Consider the following 25,015-nt stretch of genomic DNA (forward strand, 5'->3'; position numbering starts at 1 on the left):
GGTAAGTGATACCGTAGTCGAGTGTTCCTTTGATGTAGCGGAAGACGTGCTTGAGGGCTGTCCAATGCACCGGGCCTGGGCGCGAGCAGAATTGGGACAGCGCCTGTACGGCGTATGCGAGATCCGGTCGCGTGCCGAGCGCCGCGTACATCAAGGTACCGATTGCTGATTGGTACTCATGGACTTGTGCGGGGGTCACCTCCTCATCGTCGCTCGTCTTCAGGAGCTTGACATTCGGGTCCATCGGCGTCTTCACCGGGGTACACTCCGACATGTGGTGTGCTTCAAGCGCACGACGTAGATAGTTCGTCTGTCGCAGCGTGAGGTCGTCAGGTGATCCGATAGGGCGCGAGATTTCAAGTCCGAGGAGTAGGCGCGGCTCGCCTAGATCCGTGATCTCATAGTGGCGCTCAAGACCTTCTTTGATCGCTTCCATCTCCGCCTCGTTCGGAGCCACAGCCACCATGTCGTCCACGTGCAGTCCGATGCCGTGCTCGCCGCCGGGCCGGACATAGACACACTGATCCGGTTCAGTGCGAATAAACTTCATGTCCTGTACGAGTGCCCCGTCGATGTGTATGTTCCAGACGTTGGCGGCTTGCTTGAGTCCGTAGAGGAGCTTCTTCAAGCTGAGCACGTTCGTGGTCCCGTCCTCAAAGTCCGGGGGCTGGCACATGTAGATCTCCTCCTGGAGGTCGGCATTGAGGTAAGCGCCGACGACGTCGAATTGCCGAATGATGAGTCGCTTGTGTACTGCGATCGCGATCAAGGCCCGAAGTGCATCCATTCGCACAACTGGCGCGTATGTGTCGAAGAAGTCCAGCCCGAAGATTTGGCTGTACCCGAGCGCGACCAGCCGTGCCTTGAATCGAAGGATGATGCCCTCCGCGTTGACCTTCAGGCGATAGACCCAGCGGCATCCTATTGTCCTCCGCCCTTCCGGTAGCTGCACCATCTCGAAGACCCCAAGTCTGATGAGTTGCGCGAGCTCGCTCTCCATCGCGCGCCTCCATTCTGGCCACTCCGGTTGTGCGCGCGCCTCCTTCAAGTTGCGCGGCTCGATGACGTTCCCCGCTCCCCCTTCAACGCCGAAGAGTGAGAGTAAGCACGTGATGAGTGCTTCGTCGGTGATGGGGATGCGTTCGCCGTTGTGCGCAAGTGCCTTGTAGTCTAGGCGTGGCTTGCCTGCCAATCGCGACGCGCGACGCGGGACCTCCGGTACGGGCGCGGGTGCGAGCGTGGGCGCGAGCGCAGGTGCGGGCGCGGGCGCGGTCGCGGGCGCAGGCGCAGGCGCGGGCGCGAGTTCAGGCGCGGGCGCGATCGCGAGTTCGGGTGCGGGTGTCCGGTCCGCGTCTCCTCGGGGTTCTCCCCCTTCTTCTTCGTCCTGACGCTCGCCAGACTCCACATCCTCCCCCTCGAGCGGCTGGGCGAAGTACTCCATGTACTCCCATACGTCCTCGTCCTCGTCCGCGGGCGGAGTGGGCTTCCGTACGCGAAAGACCATGTTGCGTGACTTTCCGATCCGCCGCGCGTGCCTGTCCCAGTATAGCCAGGCTTTGCTCCCCGGAGCCATCCCGACGAAGCGCATCGGTTCCGATTTCGGATCAAGCTTTGATCGCTTCGCTGCTGACGTGAGAACCCAGCACTCGGCACCCCAGGTGTGGAGTTCGGAGACGTCGGGCTTCCGCTTGTGCCACACTTGGTAGGGTGTTTTGTCCTTGAGTGCGCGAGTCGGGAGGATGTTCTTCAGGAAGATGGCATGTGCGAAGGCTTGTGGCCATAGGAACTTGGGTAGATCGGCAGCGATGCGCATGGCGCGCGACCGCTCCAAAGTGGTCCGGAAGACGCGCTCGGCAATCCCGTTCTGGCCAGAAGACTCGGGTGCGGTAGTCTCGATCGTGATGCCGTGTTCCTTGAGGTAAGCGCCGAACTCTCCCCCGAGGAACTCCTTCGCGTTGTCGAAGCGGACGCGTTTGATGGTGACGCCGTGGAGAGTTTGCAGGCGCATGCGGTATTCGTGGAAATGGGATTTGATTTCAGACTTCTCCTTCCCGAAAGCCGCTTCCGACATACGCGAGTGCACGTCGGTGAACACCCATGCGTAGCGCTCGTGTCCTATCCCCTCCGTCCGGGCCGGTCCCCACGTGTCCAGCACGATCAACTCCCCGATCACTCCCACCTCCGTCTCCGACGCCGCCGATATGGTGCCACCGTCTGCTTCCCCTGTACGCACGCTTCGCACTGCTCCTGCGCGGGCGTCCCCTTGTCCACCACCAGTCCGTCCACCAGTTCCTTCCGCATCATCGCGTCCACGACCTTCAAGCCCGGGTGCCCTAGTATGGCGTGCCATTCGTCGTAAGTTCGTTTGCGGATAGGTCTGGAAACAGCGCCCGGGTACGATACCTCCGGAATCTCCGGCGCTCCGTCCATCTCGTAAAGATAGCCGCCCCCGCGGCGTCCAGAGGCGTAAGCACGCCCCTTCCGGTTGAGGAATTTGATCTCCCCGCCGGCTAGTTGAACCGTGTGTCCAGCCGCTTCGACGCGACCGATCGAGATGAGATTGTGCGGAATGCCGGGTGCGTGGATGACGTCAAGCAGGTCGACGGTGGTAGTCTTCCCGTCGTGCTTGTAAGTGAAACGTATGGTTCCGCGACCGAGGATGGGGGTGGTTCCGGCGCCTTGGAGGTACTTGCCAGTGACGGGTGAGTAGGTGGTGAAGAGGCGCCGTTCGCGCGCGACGTGCGATGTGGTGCCGGTGTCCGCGATCCATGCACCGGCGCTCATAGCGGTAAGCGCGACCTCGTTGATCGTGGCGCCCGTCTCGATGAGAGCGTAGGCGTATCCTTCATCGTCCGAACTCTCCTCCGCCTTCCCTTTCTTCTCCTTCGCCGTCAACGCCTTCTCATCCTTTCCCGTCTCCCTTTCTTTCCCTTTGCCACCGCCCCACGGACGATGGTTCGGGCAATCCCTCTGCACCCCGACCTTCCCACACTTCCAGCAGTGCGGCGGCCCGCCGCTCCGCTTCCCGCCGGTCCCACCTTGCTTCGCCAGGAACGCGGCCTCGGTTGCGTGAGTGCGCGCTCCGTGATCGCGTATTGATCCGATGATGGTGTCCGGATCTTGGAGCGCGCTCTCTTGAATCGAGCTCGTGAAGCCGCGCCAAGACTCCGGGAGTGCGCAGAGAAGCAGAAGTGAGAACTCATCGTTTGAGATCGTCCGGTTCATGTCCGCTAACTCCGACCGCCACACACCCATCCTCTGCACCCACTCGTCCACGTCCTCCCCATCAGAGTATTGTGAGTTCATCATCTTCCTCTTGATCTCGATGATGCGTCCCACGCCGCGTACTTGATAGTTCTTCTCCAATTTCATCCAGGCGTCGTGGCTCGTATCCGCGTCCGATACAAGCGCCGCGGCCGCCGTCCCGAGCTTGAGTTGCATACCGACAAGCGCCGCGAGGTCTTTGTCTTCCCAGGCTTCGACGTCGGCTCTGTTGCTCCTGTCGTCGGCTAGCTTCGGGCGCGTCTCGTGACCGAGGACGATGTCCGAGATCTTCGCGAGTTTGAGAAGCCCTGAGAATTGCCGACGCCACCGGGGATAGTCGCTCGATCCTGAGAGTGGCTCAATCTTCGCCCGGAGCAACGAGTTGATCTTGTCGGTGTTGGAAGTCATAGTGAGTGGAGATGTCAAGCTAAGGTGTGTACAAGAGGCTGAGTGGATACTGCTTTAGAACGAAGCAGGGCTCATAACCTGTAGAAGTTCGCGCAGGTTCGGGGAAGGGGAAAACGAAGCTTGATTAGCGCTGTATGCGCGCGTGCTGTAAATAGTACATGACGTGAACAAAGGGCTAAGTGTATCGTAAAGCGTGTGAGGCGAGACCAAGAGATAACGGACTACAAAGATAACATGCGTATGCGTAGCGTAATCTAATCTAATCGTGACCGGCGCTTCCGCGCGTATCTTCAACAATCCAAGACCATATGGGATGACCTTGAACCACTCGAGACCTGTCACGTTCGTCTGAGTGGCATCCGGGATTGCAGCGCTAAAAACCACTGAAGTTAGCAGATGCGTGGTGATGTCCTGCCTACGACTAGTGCGGCTTACAGGTAGGCAAGCACTGGGCCTTGAGAGTGAGGTCAGCACGCAATCCCGACGCCACAAGCATTCGATGCAACTCACCCTTGTTCTCTGGGTCAAGAGGATCGGACGGGTCCGGTCCGACGTACCCAGCCGAGGTGTGGTGGAACTCGGCGGCGATAATACCACCAGCGGGAACCCGGGCGACGGCCGTGGACACGGGCTGAATGAACCCTGTGTTGCATATTATGTCGTTTGAAGTGATATCCCGGAGACCCTTCAAGACAACGTTGAGCCAGCTTATGAAATCACAATCCGAGCAAAACACTCTGACCTTGTTCGACGAGGGCACACGGACGGCAGCACCGTGACCTTGTTCGACACCATTCACGGAGATGGCCTGACATTCGCGCATCTGGTTGGCAATCACCGCGAACTGGACGTGAGAAACTCACCGAGAAGACAGTGTTGGCCGAGACTGAGCTCGCAGTCAGAACCAGTGAAGCTAGGGCGACAAATGAGGGCTGCATGGTAATGTCGACTCCCACCACATGCCGTCTCTGGCTTTTATGGTCCCCCGCGAGCAGACGGCAGTATGCCATAGTCTCGTGAGGTGCGGGAGATGGGCTGTGTTCCGTCGTTGTACGTTAGAAGCACGCCGTAGGGGTAACTGACATCTCAGCTGATGTGCCGAGGTTTCAAAACTGTCGCCAGAAGGACACCAGTCCCGAACATTGCAGAGTTCTGAGGAGGAAATTATGTGCCCTATTCAGTGCAAGGCGGCTGGCGGTAGGTTGTTGAGTGGACCTCGTGGGTCAGAAGCGACAAAGCGCTTCTGGTAGCGAAGTTTACGCGTGCGCAACCGGAAGGAGAGGCCCAAAATACTTTGCCAAGACAACTGGTAGATGTACACAGCGTACGGGAAACGGGAATACTCGTGGTCGAGAGCCCGAAGTCCGTTCCGCTCCGGGGCCTCGAAGGCAAAACGCAGATCACAGGCACTGGCTGAACTGAGCCCGATGAAGCGTCAGGCGTTGATGTAAAGACTACTTCAGATTTTTACTCACGTATGCATTGGATACAACACACTTGTAGGGTGAAACACAGTCGACCGGTCCGGTGTAACTAAGAACGTAGTGATCAGTGTTCCATCCGATGTACACGGCACCTCGTACACCAGAGAATACTCACGAGAGCCCTCCGCATTGCCCATAATGGGTGACGGTACCAACAGCGGTGCTCGTCGGAGCGCTTGCAGTAGACGTAGTGGGAACGGCGGTCGTCGTTGGGGCCGACGTGGTCGATACAGAGCCGGGAGCTGAGGAACCGCCACACTGGAAGACAGCGGGACCTGATGGCAAATTTGTCGGTCTTTCAGGGGCGTTTCAGAAACACGAGACATACCAGGAATAGTGTACGAAGAAAGAGTCTGGTATATGTTAATCTTGATACCAGGGTCAGTGCCGGAGTACGCGCCCGGGAAACTAACGGTTGCAGGCTTGGTGCTTCCTCCACCGGTAATTTGCATCTGAGCGCATTCCATCTAGGCGATCGGTGTTAGCACAAATCAATACTCTCGGTTGTCTCGTTGGCTCACGTATAGCTGGGCACCAGGGTAGGATGAAGCAGCGTGCAGGGCTGTGCCCAATCAGTCAGTCTGATGTCATGCAGGCAACGAGTATGACGGTCTTACCTATCAACTCAACGCGAAGGAGGTACTGCCCGGCTTCAATGCAGCTGGGGATAGTGAACGTGACCTTGCCCTTGTTTAAAATCAAACGGTCGACACCCCAGGTCTTGTCACTCTTCATGCCGTCTTCCCAAATCTACTCAAAACCTGGTGAGTGCATATTCTTCTGCGCGACTTGTGGTGGAGACTTACCTTGAACCATTTCAAGCCAGTCACGGTAAGGTCAGTGGCATTGCTGACCTTGGCCATGTACGCCATCACTGGGCCTAATTACGTCCCTTTAGATCCATGAACTACAATCGACAGATGTTGCTCGCATACCCTTGTGACTCGCATCAATGGGATCGGCCGAGTCAGAGGAATCGGCACCCGCAAGAGCTTCGAAAACATTGAATTTTTGTGATTGACAGACATGGCGACGGTACACTCACTGTGATGCCACTCGGCGGTGACCTGAGATCCCGCGGCCGCCGAAATGACCTTAGTAGAGATAGGTTGGTGGTACGGGTTGATACCTCCGTTGCAGATGACATCGTTTGAGGTGACGTCGGTAATGGGCTGGTGGAGCAGGGATGTTTCGTAAGTCGGGCGGCATAGTAGCAGCTATAGTAGTTTTAGAACGTACGCCATCGTAGTCGGGGACACGGATGCCGTTGGTGTGTCCTTGGTCAACTCCGTTCACATACAGCTCCTGAGCAGGTAGAACGATACAATCAGCTGAAGGCAGACGGGGAAACCATGGACAAAGGGACTCCAACTCACCTGGAAGATGGCGTGGCCCAGAGCGGAGGCGGCGAAGGTCGCCGCAGTAAGGAGGGAAGTGAAGGTCCGCATGGTATTTGAGATGTGGTTCGACGACGCAACGACTTCGGTGCAGAACGAGCTGCCCCGTCTGAGTCTTTATACTGACGGACTGAATGAGTGCCTACTGCCAAGGACTTTCTTCCGCCCTAAGGCCGTCAGGTTTCTGTGCCTACGCGAGGTTGTCGCTGAGATGGGTACATCGAAGGCCGGGCATGTCGTAGCGGGTTATTGAACAATGAGTGAGGGCGCAAGGCTGACCCGTTGGTAGCGAGATTATGGCATGACCGCTCCGATAATGATCACCGGGGTCTGAAAGCTATGGAATCATCCCGAGAATGTTCCATCCTGAGTCATTCGCCAACTGCTCGAGATTTGATAACGTTGAATGTGTTACAGGAACGTACCCACGCGACCAAAGTCAAGAGAATGCCGTGCAGAATAGGGATGTGTGTTCCGTCACGCGGAAAGTGCGCATTCAGTATGATACAACATGCCTGTTAGTACACTGTAAAACGCTAGTCAGTGAACGCTTGAACTGGAACAATCCAGGAGAAACACTTGCGAAGTTCATCCAGGATCCAGGTCCTAAACTCAATCGTCTCTCCAAGCAACATCGTTTGACGTCCACCTCTCTCCCCACATTACTCTCTTGTGATACGTCTTCCTCAGCTCTCTGAATTCCTTGACAAATTCGTCTATCTCCCTCCCACTAAGACCAATAGGCGCATCCGAGCCTGAACCTTGGACGAAGGCTGTAGCACGAGCTTCGGATAGATCATCTTGTGCTGTTGTTGCATGCCGTAAACGCATGAGCAGGAAGTGAGGTTCGAATCTCTGTCGCCGTGCACAGGTTCAGTACGATATGCATGGCGAGAGAGGGAACATGGCGATACTGTGCACTTGAAACCACGGATGAAAACCTACCTGATAGACATCACGCTGCTCCTTCTCAACCTCCTTCCACCGCGCTTCAAGACCCTTGGCTCGATCAAACGCCTCCTGTGTTTGACCTCTCAGCTGATATAACGGCTCCTGAAGAGCCGTATTGTTCTCTGCAGCCGTTGGTCAAAGAGCATTGGCGGGTCCGAATCAACTACGCACTGGCAATAGTCTCGTTCGCCATGGCAAGTTCCATCTGTCCCTGGTATAACATCTTCACTCGAGGTAGTGAGTGGAATACGGCCTGGAAGTATTGAGGGTCCGAGAGAAGCTCTTCAAGATCGTCTCTTCTGTGGAACATTGGTGAGGGCAAGCTAACAAGTGGCAAGTGGTGGATACGCACGATAGATGAGCCAGTTCAGGAAACTCGGCGGCGAGTCTCGTACCGACCGGTTGATTTGTCGGCGTGTCCATGTATATTTGAGCAACAGGTGCGTGATGCAGAGTTATGCAGCGTTCCAGCTGGAGGCGACAGTGATAGAGGATGCACACAAAGATTAAGGAGTTCAAGCCAAGTGCATGCGATCGGAGGCTGCAGCGCTGCGGATCCGGGCCGGTTCGCTCAGCGCGTTCATCAAATTCCTCACCTTCGCACCCCACCATCATCATGTTCACCGTTCTACCCGGAGAAAGTGTCCCTGCACAACATGTCAACCTAAAGCTTGGTCCAGGACTTCTACAGGAATCAACGTCCGATGGCCAGACGTCAGTTCTCTCCACGCGCGCCGGGGACGTGCAGCATTCCGCGAATCGTGCGAAGTGGTGGATAGAGAGCAACTCGCGGAGGGTATGTCTCGCTCTTCACAACACGTCTTTGATCGACTGCAGGCTCACAAGAGAGAAGCTAGTATGTGCCGGCTCCCCAAGAGTCGGTCATTGGCGTCGTCGCCGGACGCGCTGGTGAAAACTGGAGGGTAGACATTGGTTCTGCTCATTCGGCCTCTTTGGACGGCTTCGCATTTGAAGGAGCATCAAAACGAAACAAGCCAAACCTCAAGGTGTGTACTTCTATGTGCGCATCGATGCGCTTCGTCTGAAATGGACCGCCAGGTCGGGTCTTTGTTGTATGCCCGTGTTTCCCTTGCCCACAAAGACATGGAGCCGGAGCTCGAATGCTTCGACGCGCAGACCCGCAAGGCCGAAGGTTTTGGAGAGCTGAAGGGGGGGTTCCTCGTGCAATGCAGTCTTCAGATGTGCCGAATGTGAGTGCCACGCTTTTGCGCGCGTTCTTAGATTGAGAAGACTTTTCAGGCTGCTCGACCCGAAGCATTTCCTCCTGCCGATGCTCGGTTCTCGATTCCCGCTCGAATGCGCTACTGGCATGAACGGTAGAGTATGGGTCTCCGCGAAGGACCCGCGGCAGGTCATCGCGATGGCTCGTTGCATCCAAGCAGCAGATCCGGACGGAGGAGGGATGGACGAGCAAAGTGTGAAGAAGTTTCTTGACACGCTCGATGTATAGTGGACGTACAGGGGCATATGCTACACTGTTGTACATCAAAAAGCACCAAAAACCTCGGGATGGATGAGGGGCCTTGCACCGCTCCGACGCAGAAAGGGTATCTGACCGAGCAACACACCTAATCGTCGTCTGCTATGCGCGACCGCTTCGTTGGCTTCCTCCCCGATACGCTCTCATCGTCGCTCATGGGCGTTGCAGTACTCCTCCGTTTCTCCGCCGCGCGTTTCTTTCGTTGATAGTCCCGATCCCTAATCTTTTTCGTTTGTGCGGCTGACATCGCGTCCGCTCGCGATGCAGGGGGGACGCTGATTGTGGTGAGGCCTGGCGTGGACATTCTCGACTGGTTATCGCTAGTGGCTCCTGACTCTTCGCCCTCGCCTGAGAGTTCCAATGCCTACGCAAGTTAGCATACGTCAAGAGGCGCGTGGCGTAGAGGGCGAACCTTCTTGTACGTGTGACTACTTGAGGAGAATATCCGGTCGCTTTCGCCAATCTCGTATCGCTTCCTCCCGCCGGGCGGATTCTTGAGGTAACCCTCGAAGCCGTTGATGATATTGCCGCCGCTATGCGCGGCCGTGTCTGTCAGATACGAGGTTTCCAGGTTGTATATCTGCACTTCCATAGTGGTCTGGTTGCGCGCATTGAGCGTGAAAGGGGCGAAGGGACACAGGGACACTGCGCACCAGCTGCTTGTCGAGGTTGCGCTTCTTGGCGAGGGCCTGGAGGAGCTCCTTCTTCGCCGCATCATATTTCGATTTGGCTTCTGCTGATGGTGCATCCGTCGACATGAGGTGGGTGTGTGCCGATGGGCGCGGTATAGGTAGGTTTCAAGCTCTCGTGTAGAGCCGCCATGCCGCCCAGGCGTCCTGCACGTGACAGACGCGTCGTGCTTGACGGGACGCGTGCCTCGCCGCGCGATTCCGGCTCTGTACTACTCCATCACCTCGTTCTGGTCCACACTCTGCACACGTTGACTCCGCGAACTTTCAGCGACGCATTCCTACTTCCTGAAGAGGGTACATGGCTCCGCGTGAGTGGCGTCCCGGTGTCTTGACTCATTCACGGTATCTTCCACTCTTCAGGTGAATGTTCAAAGATCGGGTTCATTTCCGGCCTCGTTGGCGTCTGAGCTTATTCTGAGGACTGAATTTTGGTTATTTAATGCGCGGTCTTGCCTGCCCCCAAGTCTTTGAATTCAGTGTCAACCTGGAGTGCATTGCCTCCATCCGCCGATACCAAGACCAAGAAGGGCGAAGGTCGGATCCAACATCTCTCACACGGGTGTATTCGCCGCTCCTCGAAGCCAGCGGCGTTCTTCACTCAGTACGTTCATTCCCGAGAGACACCGCCTCCCTCGAACGCTTATCCCCGTACAACCCCCGTGCTGCGTAAGAATCTACAAGGTCCGTCATGCCACATGTCCGGTTTTACTTCACATGTTACGTTCTTCACCGTCACCAGCCCCGCGAGGGCCGGGGCGCCCTTTGTGGGGCATGAATGATCCATCATGTGGTTTACAGGCATGTTCGGCAGTGCACGGCCCATGCAATTCCTCTCAGGGTACGACTGGTTGTAAGAATTGGCTGTAAAGGTGTTTGTGTCCTGAACGATGTTTGTTGCGCGAGCAATTCCTGAGGATCAGTGTCGCCTGTTTATCCAGCCTACTTCTTTTCAGGTCAGGCGGGCTTTCGAGAATAATCACCTTGCTCATCCAGCATTCGCCGAACAGAACTATGTACGTATACACAGCGCCATACACGGACCATGCATACGATCGCCGGAAAAAAAACACCAGGATGTCTGTTGACCCGCCCAGGGCATGACGTAAGGGGCGTGTCTCCACCACTCGTATCCGTCAACGTTGAGATCGCCGACACAATTCAGCGGCGCGGGGGATTTTCCTACTACTGTGTCATCGTTCAAGCTTCGAGATGTGGACACGTCCAGGCCTTGCAAGGCACATCAACCAAGTCACACGATCGATTTGGGTACTTGTGTTTAGACTTTCAATTGCTATGCAGCTTGTTCCGGCGGACCTCGGTTTCCGGGGACTATCTCCTCGATGCGTATGATTGAATACACCGGATTGATTCGGATGCCATATGGTCACATGCTGTCATGCACAACATATTGGCAGAGTCATGGGCCAGTGTCAGACTTGGGCGACGTCGGCGAACTTGGGCAATCCGTGTGCGAAAACCCGTCTCATGTGCTTCGTTAGAAGGTTGGCCTAGGGGAGACTATCTCATGTGGGCCCATGGTCACGTAAGTACCAGTTTCAGAGTGTGTCGCCACCAATCGGGTTTGCATGCGACTCACACTCGCCACCAGAACTGCGCCGAGCGCGCCCGTCGCTGACTGTGAGAGCGTTCGGTTGATTTGTAGCAAGCCGGCGTTGGTGCTGTCTGCGGATCTACTGGGTTGCAGCATAAATTATCTCGCAGCGGGCTGAACACTGATCACTCGGTCGGGAATGCATCTCTGCAGTTCGCGCTCGCCGAGCTTCGCCCGGCGCGGTCTGTTGGGTCGTATCGCGGATTGGACGGAATACGTCAGCGGCGATGCCGGGCGACGACGGCACTCGGTTTCAGAATTTTGCGGACTCGGGGCGTGCGACGGCCGTCCGGGACGAGGGCAGTGGCCGGTCCACTGGTCCAGGCCCGTTGCCTGAGCCCGTGCCCGATGGAATCTGGGGTGCAGGGACAGTAGTAAGTCCGAACCATGGGTCGGTTTTTTATCCCGTTGGTGTGCGTAATGTGAGCCAAACTGCAGGCAGCGAGGAGGTCTCTCCCTGATCAAAGTACGAGGACGCAGGACAGAGAGAGTCGCCGCGAGGACTGCGCGTGGCCGACGGTGGGAACAACCTGCCCGATCTGTGAGGGATGTGCGGCCTGCTCGTCTCCAGCACACGTCCTTCGCTTACATTTTCTCCGCATGCATGTCCCAGCCATGACGACGTCGCAGCCCTCCAGACGACAGCTTCCTCCCGTGCTACCATCTGCTCCGGCCTGGCTGTGTTCTCCTCCCGACCTTGCCCAATCCCACCCCGCTCCCGCTCCCGGTCTCTCCGACCCCCTCCCCCGCTCCGGGACCGCCGATGACCGTTGCTCTTCCTCTGAAAACTCGGACGCAGCTCTCGCACACGACATCCTTTGGAAGCACTTCGGATTCATTCCCTGCGCCCCCGGCCTGGATCTCGAGCCGCCCAACGACCAGGTGAGCCGCCCGTCCCACATCAGGCACCCTCTTCCTCGTGGAACACACGAGCCTTGCGGGCGTTGCCCACCCCTTCCTCCGCTCGGACGCCTCCTGTTCTCGTTAAAGCATCGGGCGTCCCATCGTTACGGACACGCGTTCCGCCCGTCCTTACGCGATTATTCGACGCGTCAGATCACTCACCTCCGCCTTTTCAGCCCCTCCCCCACCCCCCGCGGAACCGCAAGCATCCTCCCCATTCCACTCCGCACCACCCTCATCGCCGCTCGCGTACCTCGTCCCCGGACGAGTTCGCTCCTCCTCCGAACATGACTAGGAAGCGACGCTCTCTCTCCTCCATCCTCGTCCCTTCTTTTCTCCCCGGCGCCGCTTCCTCCACCCCGCGTTGTCGCCCCCTCCGGCCTCACCAACGGATGCAAGCGCGCATCCTGTGAACACCAGTGTCCGCCCAGCCCCAGCGAGCGCGTCGCGTCCGAAGACTGGATCTCTTTCTACTCGGGATGCTCTGCCACGACCTCCCCGGGCTCTGAGCTCTCGTCCATTGGGCCCGTGACGCCGTCGCGCAACTCTCCGCCTCCAGACCTCCTTGATGAAGATCCGTTTGCCAACCTGTCACCCGCCCCATCTCTCCGCGGGTCTCGCGCGACATCGCCGGTGCGAACCGTCTTCGACGTATTCCACGATTCTCAACCTACGCTGCAACCTCAACCTCTGCTGGTTCCCCCGTCGCCTTTGTCTCGAGGCGATGGCCTCCATCGGCCACGGAGCTTACAGAGCCTTCCGTCATTGCGACCTGTCAATGATGTCGTTCCGTTAGCCCCTCCTCCATCTCCGATGATGTCGCCGCGAACTCCTCAACGAAGCAAAACATCTCCCAAGTCCATCCTGCATATACACGACCCGCGTTCGCGCCACGCCCGTCTCTTCCAACTTGAACACGCTCACGAGCGCGACCATACAGTTCCCTCAGGTAATGTCCGATGCTGCGCTCCTGGCGCTGACGCGGACTTTCGCTGATGTGCTGACCGCGTCCGTTTCGCAGGTGCGCAGAGGGCGGCCCGGCGCTCATCTGCCACTGGAGCCATGGGAAAATCCGGCGCCGTTCGGTCCCTCACCGCCATCTCCAGTGAGCCCAAGGAGCTTCTCGACCTCGCCGGTAGCGCGCCGCCGCCAGCGCCATTCCCGTCGGCCAACCCTCAGCGTGATCAGGGACTCGCGGATGTTTTTCGACGGGGAAAACGCGGAAGAGGTGATTCCCGCTCTGGAAGCGCCCGAAACAAGGGAACCTTCAGAATTGCCCGCGCCCAGCTGCGCCTCGCCGCTGCCCGAATCGCTCGACGGGGATCACGTTCTCACGGAAGCAGATGGTGCATCTCAAGCTTCGTTTTCATTAGACCAAGAAGACAACAACGCAGCGGAGGAGCCGGAGGATAACGGCCGTCCGCCAACGCCGCCTCCGAAGTCGCCTAGTCTGTGCCATTCCCGGTCTCCATCCAGTCTCTCAACACGCTCCGCAGTCCCGTCCCTCTCGTCTTCGCCCACCTCGCACTCGACCGGATCGGTGGATGGCCATCTTCCGTACCTCTCTCCCACCCACGCCCACTCCCCTCTGCCCCCACTTCCCAGCGTGGTCGTGAATGAGTCCCCACACGCAGACCACACCCGGCCAACCGGGGAGTCGGTAGCGTTCGCGCATCACCGGCATACTCAAGTTCTCATGAATGACCTCATTGCGAGTCTGGACTATGACTATTCCGATGCCGTGGTCCAGCTCAGCCCCCCTCCACGCAGTCCTTCGCTCTTCCCTTCCGGCGACTTCGAGCCTGGGTCCTCCGCAGGAACGATCAAGCGCGTTGTGTCCCCAATGCCCGCGACTCTATAGCTTCACAGCACACGTACATCTTCCGGGAAAACTCTAATTTCTCGGAGGGTTCCCGATGGAGCACAGAGGCCAGCGACATTCACTGCCGATCACCAACGGAGATGGAAGCCAACTACGAGGACTATTCTGCGGAGAGCAGTCGCTCTCATTCGCCGGTACTCTCGCGGACGGCATCGTCGACGGACTTTTCGGAGTACGACTTTGCGGAAGACGATGGTTACTACTCGTACGACCTTGGGGCGTTCCGCGATCCTCTGGGGTCACCCACCAGCGCCCAGAGATTTCCGGTCTTTGGTTACGGCATTCCGTGGCCTTCAACCCACCGGCAGCAAGCTAGCGCAGATTCGGGTTCGGGCGGCTCGAGCGGCAGCATCGCGAGCAACACCTTCACCGATCTCGAAGAGCTCGCCGAGGACTTGACCGAGCGGTTCGCACTTTCGAGCCAATCGCCGTCTAGCTCCGTGCGTTCGTCTTCTCACGACGAGGACGGCGACGTCTTCGGGCCTGTCGGTGAAGTTGCTGACGCGGCCGAGGGCGGTTACAGTCACCACGCGAGCCGGTCCGGGCGTCCAAGCGACGGAGCTCACAGTCAAGCACCCGCCGTTGGGGGCTTTTCAAACGGCCGTAGTGGATTTGGGTCTCGCAGTGGTGGTGGCGGTGGCGGCAGAGGGTTTGGCAGAGGGGGCGGCGACGACGACAGCGACGACGACCGGAGGCGGCAACCATCGCGTCACCTGGTGTCCACACTGGACATGGAGTCGGACTCAGATGAGGACGACTCAGATAGCGAAGACAGCGGTACGGACGACTACGGGCAGGAGAGCCCAAGCACGGAGAACTTCCCCCGCGCGCGCCGCGATACCACTCGCCCACACGCTCCACCGGTCTCTGCGCCCCCAGTCGCATCGAGTTCTACGAGCGAAGAACCAGCGGACGACGACGTGCCACTGGCGCGGCAGATCCCAGGCGCACTCAAGGCGCAACGCACCATTCGCCGGCAAGTGCGCGACGAGCTGGACCAGAAACGCGCCGAGCGTCGCGCCAAACACGCGCAGCAGGCACTGCGTCAACCAACCGTGCCGGCGGCGGAGCCTGCCCTCCCCGGCCAGTCCCATTCGCAACACGCCTCACCATCAAAGCTTGTCGGCCGGCCGCGCACGAAGACGCTGCCAAGTAAAATCAACAGCCCGCTGTCAGCCGGCGACTTGACGAAAAAGCTGCTCGGCCTGCAGACCACCGGTGTCTCCCCACCCCTTCCTTCCCCCTCGCTCTCGCCGTTACCCTCCTTGGCGCATGCTCACTCACAGTCGAAGCGCTCCTCCTTCGAGCGCGGTCGCGCTATCACCGGGACCGCGGACACGTTGTCGCACGCAGCGTCCCTCTCTCGCGCGCCGTCGCGCGCGCCTCAAGACAAGACGCTCCGCCCCTCACGTTCTTTCCATCACCCGTCTCGTGAAGCCGATCTTGCTCCGCCCATGCCGATGCCATCGGCGAACGCGACGACCAGCGCCGGGAGCGCGGGCCTCGCACGCAGCGGCACCGTGGGCTCGAGGAGACGACCGGCCGCCGAGGACCTCGCGCCGCCTCCTTTGCCCTCGTCAGGACTCGACCGCTCGCGCTCGGTCAAGTCGGATTCTCGCCGACCCAGCACTGAGCGCCCGCCGGTGCCGCCCATGCCCGCCGAGTCTTCGTCATCGGGCTTCGCCGTGCTCTCGCGCCCGCGCGCGAACACGGGAGCGGCACCACCCTCGGTGCCCGCGCCTGCCTCGGTGTTTACGCAGCCTGGCAAGGGTCAGATGTGGCAGCAGCGCGTGTTCATCGACAACATGCAGCGCTTCTGCTTGGTGGAGATCGGCTCGGCCACGAGCGCGGGCGACGTCCTGAACATGGTGGACGGCCAGGGTGCGCTCGAGCAGGGTCCCGCCGCGAGCGGGGGTTGGATGCTGTGGGAAGTCTCCCAGGACTTCGGAATGGGTGAGCAGCCGTTTCTCCGCCATGTCGCGCTGGCGCTATGGTGATGAGCTGATTGCGAATCCGCTGTTTTGCAATAACAGAGCGCCCGATCCGCAACTTCGAGATGCTCCAGGACGTGTGCGGCGCGTGGAACTCGGACAAGGCGGTGAACATGCTCGTCGTCAAGCGCACGTTGCTCGCGCCGCTGCTCAGCTCGAAGGCGATCCCCTCGTCCTCGCCGATGTGCAGCGGGTACGTCCAGTGGGAGTACAAGCGCGGCAAGTGGCAGAAGCGCTGGATGGAGCTCCGCGAGCACTCGATCTGGCTCTCGAAGCGGAACACGGGCAAGGACGCGACGTTCCTCTGCTCGCTCAACAACTTCGACGCCTACTACGTCTCGCGCGTGCACAAGGCCCCGAAACCGTACGTCTTCTCGGTGAAGTCCACCGACAGCCTCAGCTACTTCGAGGACGCGTCCGACTACGTCCACGTCTTCTCTTGCGGCGAGTCTGAGGGCAAGAACTGGCTCGAGAAGATCCTCCTTGCTCGTGTGAGTACTTCACGTTTCAGCTGTAGCTCCTCTGCTGACATTATTCATATCCAAAGTCGTATGTTCTCTACCAGGAGCGGAACGTCGTGTCCGTCCCAGCAGCGGCTGCCGCCACCAGCGGGTCCAGCGGCCTGCAGCGTTCTGGTACCCGCAAAGCCCGTCCCGCGCAACCCCTCCTCCAAGTGATGCCCTCCAAAGCCGAGATGATGGCGCCCAGCAACTTCGAGGCGCCCTCCGGATCCCTCCTCTCCCGCCGTTGAACGTCGCTGATCCCCCTCCCTCTTACATTCTCAACGCCTCGATTCCGTCTCGCCTCTCTCTCCCGTCCCTCTGTACCCTCAGCCCCGTCCTGTTCAACAAGCCAATAACGATCACTAACCTCTCGGAAACCCCGTGTAATGTTATGACCCCGCCCCCGCACACACTACCATCCTTCGCAATACCCTCCTTCTCAGCGCAGCCCCTCCTTTTCTACGCCCCCGCCCGCGACGCCGTCTTTCGTCCATCCTCGCTTAACCATCAGGCCCGCTCAGAGAGCTCGAGCATTTATTTACTTACTTACCTAGTGTCGCCACCATTCTGTTGTGCTTGGAGGCTGTAGACCACATAGTACTGTACGCGCCGTGTACGGCTGATAACCATTGCGTCCATTTGACCGAAGATTGTGTGAGTCCTAACGCGATCTGTCACATTCACGTGAGGCGTTATGCCAATGAGAAATTGGATCGATTTTGTGGTGCTCCTGGCTCGCGCAGACCACCACGAAGAGTCATAGGAATGCATCCATATATCCAACGTAAGATCTCGGTACATTTACATTGTGTACGTGCGGAACGCGTTAATCACCGTCAGTGGTCCTCCAAAATGAGCTCCCTCGCGCGCTGCGACCGTGGGGTGACCGTGCACCTGCAGTCCTCGGGGTACCTGGAAAAAGCGAACCGGGCCCCGTAGTAAGTTCACACGACCGTCCCACTGTCGCGGTACCACTCACGACATGATCCCGTTCGTCATCCGGGGCTCAATGCGCACCGGCTTCCCGTCCTCATCGGGCGGGGGGGAGATGTCGAAGACGTGCAGGACCGTCGCCATGTTGATGAACAGAGAGGCGTCGGCAAAGTGCTTCCCCGGGCATATCCTGCGCGCGCGGGAAACACGCGTTCAGCGTTTGATCCCCGAACCGGGGGGAAGCAAGACGGGGACGGGGGTGGACAGACTCTCACCTGCGGCCGTAGCCGAACGTGTACTTGGACGGGTCGCGCACGGCGGGGTCGAGTTGTCCGTCGGGCCCGAGGAAGCGTTCGGGCCAGAACCGGTCGGGGTCGGGGAAGACTTCCGGGTCGTGGAGGCATGTCCTGCGGAGCGCAGGCAGCCGTTAGACTTTAAATGGGGGGCGGTGCGCAAGGGAACCATGTATATGGAGCGAGAGAAGTGGTGCGCACCAGGTGTTAGGGAAGAGCATCGTGCCCTTCGGGATAAAATATCCGTCGTACACGGTGTCCTCCGTCGTGGTATGGTGCACGCCCAGGGGCAGGACGTTCTGCCACCGCAGGGACTCCTTGATGATTGCGTTCACGTATGGGAGAGCGGGCCTGTCGTCGTGGGTGGGGAGGCGATCTGGGCCGACGACAGAGTGGAGTTCTGCTTGGGCTCGGTGCTGTATTTCTGGGCTGAGCGACATGGCGAGGAAGAAAGATTGCAGTGTCGAGTAGGTCTGGACATGGTTTTGTCAGGAGGAAAGGCTAGAAGTGATGGTGCAATATCATGCTCACCGTGTCGGCGCCCCCTTGATAACCGGTGTCAAATGGGGCACCAGGATAAAGGCAGTATATTAGGAACACACACCTTCAAAGGCGACCATGCAGACGTTCTCTGCAATCTCCCTCTCATGACCCTCGTCGCCAACTGTCTCCAGAAGTTTCGCTAGAACAGATTGAGAAGTCTCTCCGCTTTCCTGATAGCCAGACGTCAGTAGACAGCAACAAGCGGCCCAGTGTTTGTACCCACCAATCCCTGCTTCGTCCTTAAATAGAGCCCTTTCCGTGCCTCATCAGCAGCACCACGCCAAACGGCAAAGTCTTGGTGGAAACGAGCACCGGGCATCCAAGGAGGCACGAAACGAACAATAGGCAAGAACTCTACCAAGTACCTCCCGGGTACAAATGCTTGCAGTCCCTCCGTCACCTTCTCCATGAGTGTGATGTACTTGTCGTTAGTCTCGCCAACGGTGAATCCATATGCGACTTTGACGATCGCCCCGGCGAAAGTGCTAATTTATGGCGCAAACAGTCAGCGAAGAAGTGATAGACGCCAGGGCGCCACTTGCTAAACCATACGCACTAGCGGACATGCTGTTTCAGACCAGATGGATCACTGAGAAGCTTTCGGGCGAACATATGCGCAAAGTCGCTCTGGATAGCGAGATATCTCTTGGTCGCGTTTGGAGTGAAGTGCTGCCAGAACGCACGACGATGGCGTCTCCACTCGTCCCGTATTCCATCCCTGACACGTTGAAGGACTGTCCAACTCTAGCGGGCGAGAATGGCGCCAGAGAAGCACATGGTGGTCATGAGCACTAGCCGTGACGTCTGGTGGTGAGCGCTGAGGGTGAGAGTGCGGACTTACAAGTGCCTCATCGGTGTATCTCTCCGAGAGGATGTAACGGCCGAGCGTTTGTCGAGCAGCTCAAAGATAGCCTTGGAGCTCCCCAGAATCATGATAGAGGTCCCATATGTCGGGATGTAGACGATGTCTCCTGGAGGCATGACGAGCGTCAGTAAACGTAATGCACGAGCTCCGACCAGATACTGACCGTAAGTTTCACAGAGGTCATGATATGCTCTCCAGATCAACCCGCTCTTGGGATCGTATTTGAATCCGACGATAGGCAGTCTGTGTGGTCCAGGGGGAAGAGACAAGCCGCGGGAGCGAGCGCGCCATCTAGCAAGCCAGAGGGTGTATAGGAAGATAGAGAGGGCGAGAAAACCCGCTAGCAGGGGGCTGGAGAAAGCCAAGTGGGGTATCGACATCGAGCGGGGAAAGTAGGAGGAGGGGGCGTGTGAGTGTGCGACATGGACGATATATGAATGGCGGGCAGAGCGAAGGTCGGTCGGAGACCTTGGCGCCCGCTGGAAGTCATCTGCGCTCCGAATTGGGCTGTCGATGATCGGTGCCATTGTCCCTCGGCAAAGCCTTGACTCACGCCGCCAGTGCTTGCGGGTCCGTCATTGATTTGACAGCGTGGAAGTTATCGAGGCTTGAGGCGAGATATGATATGCACATCATAGCCATAAGCAAGCAGGAATTGGGTGAGCCGAGGTGCACAGCTAACGCACTAAAACCGCTGCATGATGTCCAGGCTCCAGGTTGGCCTGAGCTGGCAGAGGAGTTGTATTTCGGCCATGCAGAGCGTTGAGTAGCAGTCACCCAAGTTGATACTGAGTCAATATTGATTACTTGATCCTAATTACTGATGGCCTGCCCTCAACCGCGTCAGGCGCCAGTAATCTTGCCGTCAGGACTCGGAACTCTCATCAATGACTACGATTCTTTTCAGGCCCTCACAGTCTCCTTTGGTGCGGGTATGACTGTATCTTACAGCTCAACGGGCGAAAATCAGGTCCTTCTAACGAATCTCACTCGCCATTTCCGGTCGACAGCATCTCTATTCATTCAGGTGCAGCCCTGCTACTACACATATGCAAAGATTCATGTCATTCTCCTTGGACGCAAAACCTCATGAGCAATGATCCTCAAAATTCAGGCAAAATTATAGAGGTAATTCTCTTTCGCTTGTGCTGAATGGGACGTTAGAAACGTTGAGGAGATATTTGATGGCGTTCAAATCTTGGGTTGAAAGAAGTGAAGTTGAACTGCAAGAAACGGGAAATGCTTTCAAGCCAATAGAAGTTAGAACACACGTATATAAGTACATCATTGAGATCGACGGGCGAAAGGAAACGACATAAAACGTAAACAAGCCCCACGAATCATGTTCAATCCGAAGCATACACATCTCAATGTTACATTCTATTCCAGATCTTAATCAGTACCGCCTGGCACCCTAGTAAAATCGTGGAGGTCTATAGCTCTAAACCTGACCGTGTAGGTTTCGTTGACGGCCCGTGCTCCTCAGTACTCAGTACTCACCCTCGCAGTGCGTCCCAGGACATTGAATTACACGCCAACCTCCGCGAGCCTATACCTCTTCGTCTCGACGTGGAATTCCATGTAGCCCTACAAACAGGCAGGCCGGCCCCACGAATCAGTCTCAGAAATCACCTCAGTGGCCAAAAAGCGGCGGTGACTGCTTACCTGCTTGAAGTGTTGCCAAACGGCGTCCAGTTCCGCGTCGGATGCGAACGTGGCGTCGAGGAGGGCGCCGTCGGTAAGCGTCTCCTCGGCGAGGGCGTGGAGGACGTCTAGCGAGGCGCGCGCTCGGCGGCGGCGCGCACGGAGACGTAGTTGTTCGTCTCGTGCGCAAGCTCTTCTTTATAGAACGAGAGGCTGTGAGCGGGTATTCAGACGTGAGGACTGTGCATAAGGTGCTCGGCGATGGAGACCTACATGTCGCTGGAGATCGGACGGCCGGCGAAGTGAGACGGAAGCAATTGTCAGTAAAAGCAGCGAGGCAGGACGACAGCGAGAACGCACTTTACTGCCCCAATCCAGTGGTCCATGTACCTGCACAAAAGATGAGAACGGTGTCCTCATATATATAGATATAGATATAATAAAGCCGAGACACTCACGGCACCATCTGCAGGTACGTCTCCGGCGAGTCCCTGAAGCCCTTCGGGTACATCAAGTAGGTGTAAGCGGCGCAGATCCCCGTCTTCGCGCGGAAGTAGTCCGGCCACCGCGTTGCCCCGGGCGTGATGGCCATCCTCCCGGTGCTGTACTCGAGATACATCGACGTGACTGCGTCGATGCTGTTCGAGACGATCGCGTCCGCGCCGACGCTTGGGAAAAGCTCGTACACGTCCTCACGGAGGAGGCGAGCGAGGGTCTCGAGCGCGGGGAGCATCTGACGCTCCCCACGGGCGAAGCGGCGGCTGAAGTGCTGCGCGGCGGAGACCGCGGCGGAGGACCCGTTGTCGTCGATGTGCGTGAGGCAGGCGGTGTAGAGCGCGACGAAGCGCCGGTGGGCAGGAGAAAGGAGCAGGTACGCCTTCTCTGCGATCGAGCAGGAGACATCGGCGAGCCGGACGACCCCCGCTGGATTGTCCGGGTAGGCGTCCCAGAGAATGATTTCGTGCTCGATCTCGGCGCGGAGTGCGAGGTCAAGGGTGTGTGGGGGTGTGTCCAGGAGCTGCGTTTGAGGAAGGAGCGGAGAACGTCCTTGACGGCCCCATGGAGTCGCTCTTGGGGCACTGGGAGTCAGCAAAGATGGTCAGTGGGCGACCATTCTTCAGGAGGGTAAGCATTACCTCGCGGCACGCCGAGAATTTGAAAGAAGAGCAGGCATGACAGTGCGTCAGTGTGTAGTGTGAGGAAAGTGAGGTCGGCCGTTGCTCTGGACACGAGCACAGAAATGTGTCTGTCTATATACCTTCCGACCCCAGGGCAAAGCATTCTTGATCGGCGATGCGCTAATCAAGGTGCACGACAACCACAGATTTCGTCCCGCTACTATACGTCCAGACATTGTTGGAGAGCATTGCCCCGGTTTGCAAAGACCCCGAAAGCCGACATGACAGATATCGGCCGATAGTTCTGTCAGAGAATATTCGTGTTCAGCGTCCCTGCTGACGAGTGTTTGCCGAGTGAGCGGAGCTGGAGCTCAAATTTCCACCAAGCAGTGGATATGTACATATGATCGCGGCATGCTTGTAATCTATGAAATTTTTGAACCGTGGGCACGGCTGGCATACCGGGGAATTAGCTCACCAAACAGGGTGGAGATTTGCATTAAACGAGCCCGCGGAGGCCTGGAATGAGTCGAGGTCGCCTGTGAGACATGTAGAATGGTCCCACAGTCGCTCTAACATGGGAACTTCTAGTCGACTTCAATGCTAGACATCACTTTGAACTTGCATCGATCAGGTCGTGCATGGTCACGGCCCCCAGTCCTGAGTCGAAGATCAGCCATTCGGAGAGCAATTGGTCGTGCGTGAAGAATTTGCTCACAGGATAATTGCCCGCGACCATCGGGCCGCAGCTGGGTGACCATACACAGACCTCAGGCAAACCATAGGAAGCAGTGAACCCATGATGTGCATCAGCAAAAGGTGTTTTTGACGGTAGCGCCCGATAGCACGCGACACTGCCATATCGGGACAGGTCGTCTATTGTCTGCGCAACAAGTGATGGTAGCAGAACGGTAGCAGCTGGTATTCATTCGTCTTTACTATGAGGTTCGATCAAATATTGTGGCCGCAGACAGGATATGATGGATATACTACAGGCACAAGTAGCTTGAACAGAAGGCTGTAGTCGATGATAGTAAACGATCATGCGCTCCTTCAAGGGTGAATCACGGGGCGCGCGGGGTGCATAAGAGGTTCGTATTTAGCTATACGGTCGGCTCGTGAGGACGCGAACACTGCGCGCGGCAGAGAACGCGATGCGCGCGACGATATGCGGACGGACGTCAGCGCGGGCGCCTGTTCCGCTTACGCGCCGCGCGCGGAGTCCTCTGTCCGGCATCGATGGCGAGCCCCATCCTCTGTTCCCTTAATCTTTCTTGACGCCTTTTATCCCTTTCGTTGCTCTATTTACATGCGAGCGCGAGCTCGTGAACTGGAGCAAGGCCTACTCCGCGGACCACCACTACGAGAGTCAGCGGAGCGCTCTGTTTGATGCTCTCATTGTCACGAGCTGCGCGGCAAACTCTCGCACAGGGCACTGGGCGAGGGGTCGAGAGTTAAGTCAAGATATATACATCGCTGGGGCCCGAGACGTACAGAGGTCCGTGTTAGTAGCGACATTCTGAAGTCTAAAAGTTGCTTGCAGTGATTTCTTTGCTAATTGTTGTGACCCAATGCGGCGGCGCCGCAGTGGCGTCCCGCTTTGGCCTCTCTATTGTTTCCAGACACGGGCGCGTGTGCTGGGTTGCGCGCCTACTGGGCTTTATCTGCGACCACCATCATCCCCCAAGCGCAATGTGCCACTCACACTCGCGCGCGATGTATCAAGACACGGTCAGTTCTTCCTCACTCATCAGCATAGGCTCGCTCACATACACACTTCTGTCGACATCGACATGGCTTTTAACACCGCACTCACACCGGCGAAAACCTGCGCCCTCAAGACTGCGGGTACAAAGGTACGCTTGAGTACTTACATTGCTTATGGACACGGGTCGGTCACATGTGAGGCCTGATTCCTCAGCCTCGCCGACAGTTTCGACGCGGCGCCGCGCGCTCCCATGCGAGCCAGCGACCCAACACTGACCATTTGCTTGCCACTGGGGATTCAAGGCGATATGGAGGCGGTGCGGCAGCCACCGGCTCCGTGAGAGCACGGTGTACAGGTATGTCTTCAGAACGTCCGAGCGCGGCAGGCGAGCAGGATATCACGGTGTACCGTATGGTCGAACCCGCGCATCCTGGGCTCCTGCTGCTAGATCTGCGTGCGACCGCTTCCGGTAGGCGTTGCTGAACGCGCGCGACGCGTCCGCCCCGAGCAGCCACCCGTTCTGCAGAGGCAGCAGCTCACTGGTTTGTGTTCCTCTTCCTTCTCTACCGAGATCAGTTCTACAGCCGCTCATTCCACCAAGTCCACAGCGGCCTCGACCGACGAGTCACAGTACTCGCACTTCACCTGGGCGATTGCCCCGCGCAAGCAGCGGTCTCGAGTCGGTCCACATGTCTGTCTCCCACGACTACGGTGTCCTCATCGAGGACGAGGGGATCGCCCTCTGTGGGCTCCTCATTATCGACCCTATAGGGTACCCTCAGGTACGTCCTTGATGGAGCGGCATACGTCCGGGAATCACGACTGATTGTGCGTTTGGTGGAGCTGGAAAAGTAAATTACGATCAACGACCTCCCCGTGGGCTGCTCTGTCGAGGGGACGATCCGGCTCGTGAAGGCATTCCAGTTCTCCCGGGACCCGGGTGCGTCTCTTTTCCTCCGCGCTCCCTGTGGCCGTTCCCGCTGACTTCTCCCGCCTCCCTCCCCCTTCCCCGACGCAACCATCCACCTCTCCACGCCCAACCAATTCACCCTTTCGCGCCCATGGCGCCCCTCCATGCCCGATCTGTCTATCTTGCCGCGCTCAACCGACCTTTCCGCGCTCTCCACATTGATTTCTCTATCAGGTAAGCAATCCCCAGATACGAGTTTTCTACATTACTGACCACTCCGATAGTACTCACAATAGGGAACACTCCGTCAATTCGGGGAGACGTGCTGGACGAGAGGCTTCAAGCTTGACCACATCGCCGACCATGTAAGTTCTTTGTTCTGCTCATGTTTCCGTTGCGTAGAATACCGGCTG

The 25,015-nt window shown here is 57.8% G+C and overlaps 7 protein-coding genes across 7 annotated transcripts; 2 read left to right on the plus strand and 5 right to left on the minus strand.

The window, feature by feature from the left end:
• Positions 1 to 5,126: 5,126 nt before the first annotated feature.
• BXZ73DRAFT_50573 (glycosyl hydrolase family 61-domain-containing protein) lies at positions 5,127 to 6,604 on the minus strand (the record flags this gene model as incomplete). Its single annotated transcript, XM_048020460.1, has 10 exons — positions 5,127 to 5,205; positions 5,272 to 5,431; positions 5,485 to 5,623; positions 5,678 to 5,718; positions 5,774 to 5,906; positions 5,963 to 6,036; positions 6,092 to 6,148; positions 6,202 to 6,328; positions 6,396 to 6,461; positions 6,533 to 6,604. The coding sequence occupies 10 exons, from the start codon at positions 6,602 to 6,604 to the stop codon at positions 5,127 to 5,129; spliced, it is 948 nt and encodes a 315-aa protein (XP_047875576.1).
• Positions 6,605 to 7,165: 561 nt separating this feature from the next.
• On the minus strand, positions 7,166 to 7,927 carry BXZ73DRAFT_50508 (uncharacterized protein; the record flags this gene model as incomplete). The annotated part of the gene is made up of 4 exons (XM_048020447.1): positions 7,166 to 7,408; positions 7,499 to 7,626; positions 7,676 to 7,803; positions 7,857 to 7,927. The coding sequence occupies 4 exons, from the start codon at positions 7,925 to 7,927 to the stop codon at positions 7,166 to 7,168; spliced, it is 570 nt and encodes a 189-aa protein (XP_047875577.1).
• Positions 7,928 to 8,120: 193 nt separating this feature from the next.
• Positions 8,121 to 8,975, plus strand: BXZ73DRAFT_91288 (exosome complex exonuclease RRP40; the record flags this gene model as incomplete). The annotated part of the gene is made up of 4 exons (XM_048025924.1): positions 8,121 to 8,300; positions 8,362 to 8,511; positions 8,564 to 8,715; positions 8,765 to 8,975. 4 exons carry the CDS (start codon positions 8,121 to 8,123, stop codon positions 8,973 to 8,975), a joined length of 693 nt encoding a protein of 230 aa, XP_047875578.1.
• Positions 8,976 to 9,093: 118 nt separating this feature from the next.
• Positions 9,094 to 9,763, minus strand: BXZ73DRAFT_103576 (NuA4-domain-containing protein; the record flags this gene model as incomplete). The annotated part of the gene is made up of 3 exons (XM_048015623.1): positions 9,094 to 9,369; positions 9,418 to 9,603; positions 9,659 to 9,763. The coding sequence occupies 3 exons, from the start codon at positions 9,761 to 9,763 to the stop codon at positions 9,094 to 9,096; spliced, it is 567 nt and encodes a 188-aa protein (XP_047875579.1).
• Positions 9,764 to 14,825: 5,062 nt separating this feature from the next.
• BXZ73DRAFT_50566 (uncharacterized protein) lies at positions 14,826 to 16,836 on the plus strand (the record flags this gene model as incomplete). The annotated part of the gene is made up of 3 exons (XM_048020459.1): positions 14,826 to 16,047; positions 16,128 to 16,576; positions 16,633 to 16,836. 3 exons carry the CDS (start codon positions 14,826 to 14,828, stop codon positions 16,834 to 16,836), a joined length of 1,875 nt encoding a protein of 624 aa, XP_047875580.1.
• A 588-nt stretch (positions 16,837 to 17,424) lies between these two features.
• Positions 17,425 to 19,338, minus strand: BXZ73DRAFT_79261 (CyP450 monooxygenase; the record flags this gene model as incomplete). Its single annotated transcript, XM_048023046.1, has 9 exons — positions 17,425 to 17,500; positions 17,568 to 17,711; positions 17,797 to 17,928; positions 18,016 to 18,287; positions 18,346 to 18,359; positions 18,419 to 18,527; positions 18,581 to 18,842; positions 18,914 to 19,075; positions 19,199 to 19,338. The coding sequence occupies 9 exons, from the start codon at positions 19,336 to 19,338 to the stop codon at positions 17,425 to 17,427; spliced, it is 1,311 nt and encodes a 436-aa protein (XP_047875581.1).
• Positions 19,339 to 20,749: 1,411 nt separating this feature from the next.
• BXZ73DRAFT_103579 (terpenoid synthase) lies at positions 20,750 to 22,040 on the minus strand (the record flags this gene model as incomplete). Its single annotated transcript, XM_048015624.1, has 7 exons — positions 20,750 to 20,809; positions 20,888 to 20,971; positions 21,028 to 21,079; positions 21,140 to 21,145; positions 21,227 to 21,256; positions 21,325 to 21,945; positions 22,003 to 22,040. 7 exons carry the CDS (start codon positions 22,038 to 22,040, stop codon positions 20,750 to 20,752), a joined length of 891 nt encoding a protein of 296 aa, XP_047875582.1.
• Between the last annotated feature and the right edge of the window lie 2,975 nt (positions 22,041 to 25,015).

This window comes from Epithele typhae (assembly GCF_022376455.1).
Source record: "Epithele typhae strain CBS 203.58 chromosome Unknown BXZ73scaffold_42, whole genome shotgun sequence".
In the NCBI taxonomy this organism is placed as follows: Eukaryota; Fungi; Basidiomycota; class Agaricomycetes; order Polyporales; family Epitheliaceae; genus Epithele; species Epithele typhae.